The 10,242-nt window shown below is 31.9% G+C and overlaps 1 protein-coding gene across 1 annotated transcript; it reads right to left on the reverse strand.

Moving 5' to 3' along the window:
• Positions 1-6,574: 6,574 nt before the first annotated feature.
• Positions 6,575-7,082, reverse strand: LOC109338111 (agamous-like MADS-box protein AGL80). The gene has a single exon (XM_019575252.1). The coding sequence runs from the start codon at positions 7,069-7,071 to the stop codon at positions 6,601-6,603; it is 471 nt and encodes a 156-aa protein (XP_019430797.1). The 5' UTR covers positions 7,072-7,082; the 3' UTR covers positions 6,575-6,600.
• Positions 7,083-10,242: the final 3,160 nt, after the last annotated feature.

Raw genomic sequence — 10,242 nt, forward strand, 5'->3', positions numbered from 1 at the left:
CAATGATACTTGGTGGGTGGATTCTCGTGTTACTACTCACATAAGTATCATTATGCAAGGTTGCCTGTGGAGTCGACAACCCAGTGATGATGAAAGGCTCATCTTTGTGAGCGATGACAAAAGGGTTGTAGTTGAAGCTATTGAAACATTTAGATTATGTTTAAGAACTACTTTTCATTTGGATTTATTTGAGATAATTGTTGTACCGTCTTTTAGGCGGTTAAATTAGTATTTCCAGGTTGGAAAAATTTGGGTTTTCTTGTTCTTTAGGGAATAATAAAGTAAGTCTCTATCAAAATTCAAATATTGTTGGTTCTAGTTCTTTAATTGATAATTTATATATGCTTGATGTTTCTAGTCCCAATAATGAAATACTGCAAATAAATTTATATGGTACAAAATGAAAATTAAAAGAGAATTCAGTGACCTTATGGCACAAACTTTTAGGTCATATATCTAAACAAAGAATACAAAGACTTGTGTCAGATAAAATTCTTGACCATTTAGATTTATCAGACTTTGAAGTCTGTGTTGAGTGCATAAAAGGAAAACAGACAAACAAAATAAAATTAGGTGCTGAAAAAGCTAAATATGTCTTAAAATTAATACATACAGATATATGTGGTCCTTTTCCTATGGCTTCTTAGAATGAACAATATTTTTTTGTTATGTTCATAGACGATTGCTTTAGGTACGACTACCTATATCTTATACATGAGACATCCCAATCCTTGGAAAGAAAATTATGGTTGTCAAATCTAATTATGGTGGTGAATACTATGGAAGATATGATGGATCATGAGAACAACGTCCAAGGCCATGTGCACATTTCCTTAGAGAGTGTGGAATTGTATTATACTAGGGAAACCTAGCATGAATGATGTTGCTGAGTGATGAAATCGAACTCATAATGATATGGTGAGAAGTATGATTAGTCATTCTTTCTTACCATAGTCTCTTTGGGGTAAAGCTTTAAAGATCGCAATTTACATCCTTAATAGACTGTCAAGTAAAGTAGTTAACAAAACTCCATATGAGCTTTGGGCTAATAAAAGACCAAGCTTAAAACACTTTCAGATTTGGCGTTGTGCAGCTGAGGTGCGACCTTATAGGCTGCATGAAAGAAAACTGGACTCAAGAACAGTTAGCTGTTATTTTGTTGGTTATGCTGAACGCTCTCAGGACTATAAATTTTATGATCTCACTTCAAGACTTTTTTTGAGACGGGAAATGCTAGATTTCTTGAGGAAATTGATTGCCGGAAGAAAGAAAACATGAAGAATGTTGTCTTTGAGGAAGAACATCTCATTAATGGTGAAAAAGTTCTTATGCCTATTACTATGAAGGAATAAATTCGGTAATAGAAAATAATGTTCAAACAATATTCTAGAGCAAGACAACAATGCGGTTCTCCCTCAATTACATATAGAACAAATTTAAAAACATCAAGAAGTAGAAGTGCTATCAAGGAAATCCACTAGAGAGATGAGAATTGCAATTCCTCATGATTATATTGGATTTCTTTAAGAACATGAGGATGACATTGGGTTAACAGAAGATGATCTATTGAACTTCTGTCAAGTCATGAAAAGTTCTAACTCTCAAAAGTGGATTGATTCCATAAAGGATGAGATGAAGTCTATGCATGATAATGACGTTTGGGATCTTGTCGAATTACCTGAAAGTGCGAAACCTATTGGTTGCAAATGAATATTTAAAACCAAGAGGGATTCGAAGGATAATATTAACAGATATAACGCTCGTCTAGTTGCTAAAGGCTTCATTCAGCAAGAAGACATTGATTATAAAAAAACATTCTCTCTAGTATCTTCGAAGGATTCTTTTAGAATAATTTTGGCAATTGTAGCTCATTTTGATTTAGAGATACATCAAATGAATATTAAGACTACATTTTTAAATGGTGACATTAAAGAAATGATATATATGGGAAAACTTTGTGTCACTCAAAGTCTATGGTATGCAAATTAAAGAAATTCATATATGACCTTAAACAAGTTTCCCGTCAATGGAATCATAAATTTCATCAAGTTATTACCTCGTATGATTTTGAGGCAAATAAAGTTGATGATTGAGTATACTACAGGTTCAGTGGGAGTAAATTTATGTTCCTGATATTATATGTCGATAATATATTGCTTGCTAGCAGTGATATGAGACTATTGCATGAGACCAAAAGATTTCTAACGAAAAATTTCGAAATGAAAGATATTGATGAAGCTTCTTTTATATTAGATATTTAGATACTGAGAGATTATTCTCACGATATCGTAAGGTTGTCACAAGAAAACTATATAAATAAAGTCCTGGATAGATTTGGCATGAAAGACAGTAAACCAGAGGATACCCATATAGCTAAGGGAGACAAGTTTAGTCTCGAACAATGTCCCAAAAATGATCTTGAAAGATACGAGATGCAAAAGATTCCTTATACATTTGTAGTAGGAAGTCTAATCTATGCCCAACTTTGCACACATCCTAACATAACATTTGTCGTGAGAGTTTTGGGAAGATATTTGAGTAATCCTTGAATGCATCACTGGAAGGCAGTCAAATGTGTTATATGTTACTTGAAGAGAAAAAAGGAGTACATGCTCATTTATTGGAGGTTTGAGAATTTAAAGAACATTGGGTACTTTGACTATGATTTTGCTGGATGTCTAGACAACAGACACTCCACATCTGGATATGTGTTTATATTGGCTGGAGGTGCTATCTCTTGGAAGTCTGAAAAACATACGCTTATAGCTCCTTCAACCATGGTTTTTGGAGTTCATGACTTGTTTTAAAACATTAGACCATGTCATATGATTGCAGAATTTTGTCACTGGCTTATGTGTGGTCGATGATATTGAAGAACCAATGATAACTTATTGTGACAACAAGTTTGCGGTTCTTTACTCCAACAATAATAGGAGTTCTTCAAATCAAAATTTATTGATATTAAGCTTCTAGTTGTTAAAGAAAGTGTTCAAAATGGACAAATTTCCATAGAGCGTATATGGACAAATTTTATGCTAGCTGATCCACTGACTAAGAGTTTAGTACCTAAAGTCTCTCATGAGCATGTTACTCATATGAGTGTTGTTCCTTAAGATACCTTAGTTTAGTGAGAATCTATATGTTTTATGATTTACTTTGGATGTTATATACAGTTTTTTATGTATAATAAAATTGATGGTTTATTGTTCTATTTTGAAATTATGCATTGTAACTATTATGTTGCAATTAAATACTTTGGATTGAACTTACTAAAGAATAAAGAAAGACCAGTTGGAAATAGACATGTTTGATATCACATTGCATGAAATTTTCATGTTATTCATCCATATTTGATTTATGTCATTAAATATATTAAAATGGTTCGAGTCACGCTTGAATGTGATGAAAGTCACGGTGGTTCCATAGTTGATATATGAGATGACCAAATTATATTAAGGAGAAGTCTATATATTAATAGATGCGCGCCTAAAGAATGTGTGATATAATTGTTTAAGAAAATATGAAGTCCAAGTGAGAGATTGTTAGAAGTTTCTAATTAAGATGAACATCATTTATTTGATATAATTATATCGACTACTTTTTTTGGGGTTACATTATAAGTGATCTAATTACTAACAACCGATAAGACTTCTAAAACTAATAACGAATATGAGCTTAATGAGTGAATTCCCAACATGTTAGTCCATATGAAATAATGAGAATCAAGTTAACACATAAGGAAGTAATGATTCCAAAAGGAACAAAAGATTTGGTTTAGGAAAGTCATCATAACAAAACTCTCTCAAAAGGTAGATTAGAGGAGTATATCAGAGAGTATAGATTCAAGTATGACATTGCACCATTTTTATATTATTGTGAGAATCATAAGATTCAATATCCTATGATTGATATTTCACGATCATAATTAATTCGTAACATATCCTTATTCAAACCACATTAGAGCATAGCATAAACACATGTGGAATACGTCTCTGCACGGCATAGTGCCACTGTTGCACTCACACAAGCCATTGTGTGGCTCTGCCAAACCATAGGTCGTGGGACCATGACAAGACTGAAAGATAGTCCCTGTTCAGCCCCTAGTGGTGCCTCCCGGTGTCCTCAATACCACATGCGGTGCTCCCATGCTAGCATCATGTTGGATTCCCCTGTCTCTCATGTTGTTCCTCACATGCCTCCTTGGGAGGCTCAAAACCACACACACATCGTGAGGTTGGGCAGTGGTCACAGGTTCTCCCATCGTCAATTATGACGGACTTCGCTACCCCACCGTACAGGCTCAACAAAGAAGATGAACAATGGATCGCACCACCACTATTCATAAAATCCCTTCTTTCTTTTTTATTTTAATTTTTTATTCTATTTGGTATCGTGCTCATTTCCGTTCTGATTTAATATTTTTCTTATTCTTGTTTAGTATTATTTTTTCTTCTTTTTGTTGGGTGTTATTTATATTCATCTTTATGTTTGGTGTAGTACATTTTTTTTATTAATTTTTTTTATCATTTCTATTTTTTAATTAGCCACAATAAAAATATTTCTTAAAAATAATTATGTTTTTGTTGCTTTACGTAATTGATGCCTTATTGTTTTTTATTTGCGCATAAAAATGGAGTTTAATATTTTTTAAGAGTTTGAAGGATCGGTGAACGACTCGAACTATACAGTCATTTGCTTTCGAATAAAAAATGGCGTGTGAGCGGAGTACTATTTCTTATTATGTCATAATGAGACAAGCGGCTCACAGTCAATGTAGTCTTTTGTCCTTCAAAACTCTTACCATAACTTCCGAACAATGAATTCCCATTTTGTAATTTGCAAAATAAATTAATTGGTTATTAATGTCATTCTTGTAAATATAAAAAAATATTGTAATAATTAATAGTTGTCATATTTATTTGAACCGTCAATAAATAAGATTTTTTTAAAATTTATCAAATGCGGAAAACATGAGTTTTAGCTATTAGTATTTATGGGAGAAGTCCCTTAATGATAATTATTATTTTTAAATAAATTCATTGCATGAACCAACTCTTAAGATTATATGGTTATTGAAATATTGTCGACTCGACTCTGATCTTTCTATCATATTCGAGTAGAAAAGTAGTGTGTGATTGTCATATTATCTATTTTTTCTCTTATTATGGACAAGGCGGTGTATGTCAATGTTGTATCCTCTTTTAACCTTAGTTTAGAATTTGTATAAAATAACTCTTAAGAATCTAGAGTTTTGAAGCACTCTTGACTCAAGTCTTATCCTTTTATCCTATTCGGGTAGAAAAGTGATGAACGATTGTCATACTTCCTCTTTTTTCACTCAATATGGACAAGGCGGTGTATGTCAATATTGTATCTTCTTTCTTAAATTTAGTTTAGAACTTTCTTAAATTTTGTCTCTAGAAGGGAACAAGTGTTCATTTTGCCTCGACATAACATCAAGTGCAATGATGCATGTGACATGACCTCATGTATGTGAAACACATTCCATGTGTTAATCCTCTAAATTTTGACGATTCCATATTTATTAAGATTATATTGAATTATTTGAACGTTCTAATCTTCTACTTTAAATCTGTAGTTATTCAAATAAATTCTACTACATATTAGAACTAACAAAATATTGTGCTCAAGACCCATCTTAATTCAAGTCAAGAAATTTATGAAGCTCAACCAACATTTTTTATCAAAAATGATTATTTTAGTTAATATTTAAGTTTATATATCTACATTTTAATATGTAGAGTTTTGATTTTATACTATTATCAAGTTGTTTTCTCAAACTTTTCTTAAATCTTTTTGTATTTGACATAATAGTCATTTAAAAATTGTTGTAAAAATAGAGAATTAAACTGTCTGAACTGTTTTGTGATAAAAGTTATTATCTTTGTCAAAAAGGTTTTAAAGCTTATTTTAAACTTTGGAAACATAATTTATCATCTTTTTTTGTGTTACTCTAGATTATTTCGTTGTCACCATCATTGTATCAATGATATTTATATGACTAAGAAATTAACCTAAAACATATGGGATGAGAAATTGGGTCTGACACATTTTTATTCTCTTTTGAATTTTTTTATATGGGGTTTAGATTTAAAGAAAGGCATGACACAATATTATTATTATTTTGTTTTTGTGTCTGTTAAATATAGAGGTAGAAGGCAAGTAAAGAGAAACCTTAAAAACAGTATTTTTTGTATCTATAAAATTAAACTATTTCTTTTGAATTTTTTTTTATAAAAACAAGCTAAACAAAATCGAGTGCTCAATTTTATGTCATGATTTAATATAACATCACTGAAATATTAAAATAGTAATGTTAACTCAATCTAATTCTCGCAAATTGTGAATTGGTGTTATGCTTGTCTGTTGCAATTATGATCTAAAATTTGTCATAGATCCTTAATTCAAAGAACTAACATTCATGCATAGTGTACCTTGATCTCTCACCTGCAGAATTTAAAAATATATATTATAATGACTTACTTAAAATTTCTATATTCTTAGAGATTTGGCTATATGCCTTAACAGAATAATGCAAACAACATAAGACCACAATGTAAAAATGTAAACAACATAAAATCAAACAAGGGTAGCTTTCTTATATTCAATTTCCTTCATATGTTTCTCTATCAAATCATTCATAGCCTTCAAATATGTGATTGTGAGGCTTTCTGGAAGCTTTCTGGTTTGCATAAACTCGAACATGGCTAGGTTCATCTCCTTCTCATGATTCTCCTGACGCTGGAAATCAAGCTTGACTTGGGCTTTGGAGATTCTCTGAATGAAGAAGCTTTCTTGGTTCATATTCTTAGATTCATCTATGAATGATATATTCTGAAATCTCTCAATCATTTGATTAGCACTTTCTGGGTTAGGCCAAACCTCTAATTGAGAATCAAAAGGGTTTTGAATTATTGCACAAGCTTGAATCCCACATAAAACTGTGAGTTCATTCACTTTCTTAAATATGCCTCTCTTTCTTTTCTTGAATGATGCTTTCCTTGCATTGATATCGTTGATATATGCAACTTTCACAATATCCCTAGGCATAGCTTCAATCACGAAGATTGTAGTGAGAAATTAGAATATTTTATGCATTATATTTTCCCATAAGTTTTAGGCTTTATACTGAGCTATCTCACCCATCACAAATGGAGTCACATTAAATCATTGTTTGGACAGATTGATAAAGATTCATGTATTCCAAACATAATTGTTGGGCCAATGTACTCATTAATGCATCAAGAAATTGTATATTTGACCAAGATTGAATTTGTATATTATATTAAAGAGGAATTTACCAACAAAAAATTAAAGATGAATTCAAATTTTTCCCATAAAATGGTTAATGTACTTGCATTTCCTTTTTATTATTGATTATATTAATATTGTACACCAACAAGATGTTAGTCTAATGATGTAAAACTTACTAGATCTCATAAAGACAAAAAAAGTCAAGAGTTCAATTTTTAGGAACATTTGGAAAGACGATCACACCCAAAAAAGAATTAATTCTTTACCTAAAAGGTTAGAGATACAATTGATAATACAAAAAATATTAATGTTGCGCTCCACCTCTCAACTTCATTTTTTAAAAGAAGTAATAGAAATTATAAGATTTAATCATCTCACTAAAATTGGAGTCATCACCACATACAAAATAGAGGAAACACTGCCAAATTTATATAAATTTAAATATTTTAATCATTATTTGTTAAATAGCCAATATTATATTTTAATAATGGTTAAATATTATTTTTATAATTTAATCATTATTTGTTAAATGACCTACATTTTATAGTCATATGTCTCTTATTCAGTCTCAATTCAAAGAGATCAAAGAGAAAGTATGAAATTGATTGTGTTTGTTCTTCTAATCTTTAAATATTTTTATTAAATTATAAGGATAAAATAAAAATCTAACGTTTATCATCATTTGTCTTTTCCACTTTGTGAAAGGGAAATAATAGACATATGTATGCTACCATGAATCAACTTGAAATGGTGGAATATATGATCTTAGTTGTCCTTTTAATTCTTATTACATTTTCATCATTTAATATTTAATTATTTTTTATACAAAATGAATTAAATTGTTATTTGATATTATTTTTTTAATTATTATCCAAAAATATTTTTTAACATGTTATCTAAAAGATTACCATTTATGTTATTATTAGGGGTTGGAATGAGTCGAGTGGAACTTGACTCAGTCTTGCTCGAATTGTAAAAGATTGACTTAAGTCGAGTTTTGAGCCGCGTTCAACGTCAAACTATATTTTGGCTCAAGATCGACTCAATTAAATTTAACGAATTTTCAAAGTGTTTAAGGAGTTCAAATTATGTTGCTCATCAACATAAATTTAAAGGGAGTAATAAGCTTTGGTGTCCTTCGGATTTGGGACTCGCGTTCGGCAAATATCTCACTTCTTGGAAAAATGAGGTGGAATATGATCCAAGGGAGTAACAAGCTTTGGTGTAAGGTTTTAAAAGATATGTATCTTGAGGATTGTTGTATGGTATTTGCACCAATTAGGCCAAATGTGCCGCTTGTATGGAAGAGTATTGTTAAGGCTATTGATGAGCGGAGAAGTGGTTTTAGCCTGCCTTTAGGTGATGGTGATTGATCCTTCTGGTATGATAATTGGTCTAGATTGGGCAAGCTTCGCAATTTGGTGGAGTATGTTAACATCTGAGACACCTAGTTACAATTAAAGGACTTATCGAAGGATTGTTCTTGGGATTTTAGCTTTATTTATACTCTCATTCCTATGCATGTGAAGGAAGATATTCTAAAAATTCTAGTTCCATCTTCCACAAACAATATTATCTCTTGGTTATGGGAGGAGAAAAAGTCAAGTTTCTTTGCTAACTCAATGCTTATGATTCCTTGCTCATTAACTCTTTTTGTTTTAGGAGACATATTACTAATTCACCTATTTATTCTTGCTGCAATATCGTTAGTGAGTATCTTCTCCACACCTTCAGGGATTGTTGAAATTCTGCACTCTTATGGTGTCGTTTGGGTTTCAATGATTAAGGCTTTTAGGCTATACAGTCCTTCGTGTCTTGGCTGGTGGAAAATGTAAGATCACACAATGGGAGACTTTTTTTTGGCAGGTTTCTGGTGGGCTTGGCGGTGGCGGAATAATCCTAGTTTTGGAACTATTCCCTTAGATTCTATTTATGTCGTTAGGAATGTCGTCATGAGCTTAGGTATTGGTTTTATACTCTTATCCTTTCTATGGATGTAGCTATGACTAGTATTGATTGGTGTCATCCAGAGTTTGGTTGTATTAAATTTAATGTAGACGACAACTACACTATTTATGACCAAACTATTGGTGGAGGAGGAGTTATCTACAATCACCATGGGAAATGACTTTCAGGTTTCTATGTTAAGTTTGGAAATGGGTCCCCCTTCCTAGCTCATTTGTTTGCTATTGAACATGGACTTCAATTGACTTGGGACCAGGGCCATCATGTAGTAACCTTGTAGAGTGTTTGTCTTGAGATAATTCACATCATCACAAATAAGATGCAGCTTTGACTGCAGCATACGTGTAACGCCCCGAAAAATACTTCTAAAAAACATTGCGGAAAAATGGGTAAATTTTTTTTTTTGGATTGGTGATATAAAATTGTTTCCTTTTAAAACCTTCCTTTTCCGGGACATCACTTTAAGTAACTCAAATGCGGAAAATCAACTTATCGTTATCGAATGATAACTTAACCTGATTCACAATTTTCTGAATAACGCAATGCATATAAACGGTTAAGTCATCTTTAGTTCATACAAACTAAATCAACAAAGGCGGAAACTACATCGCCACTAACATATACAAAATCCAAAAAGAAAGGGCGAAAATATTAATCATCGCCAACAGACACTAAACAAAGACATGAACAAGCTGAAGCCGTCAGTGTTTCAAAAGTCACAAAATGATAAGTAACTCCTAGTGGCTAACTCCAAAGCTGGGGTACTGCCTCACCTCATGCCCCCCTCCTGGAACATCACGGACGGGTAGCTCCAAATCCGAGCAAAGCTGTCTACCTGACGAGCACACGTCCGAAAAGCAAGCAATAGAAAAAGAAGAGAAATAGAGAGAGTAAGACATCTAATGAACATAAATTCATTGACGGTGTGGACTTACTCAGAATATTACACTCAGATATGAAAAACAGATCATATGTATATAACATATCACATTATAACTCATC

This window comes from Lupinus angustifolius, unplaced genomic scaffold, assembly GCF_001865875.1.
Source record: "Lupinus angustifolius cultivar Tanjil unplaced genomic scaffold, LupAngTanjil_v1.0 Scaffold_17_127, whole genome shotgun sequence".
NCBI lineage: Eukaryota > Viridiplantae > Streptophyta > Magnoliopsida > Fabales > Fabaceae > Lupinus > Lupinus angustifolius.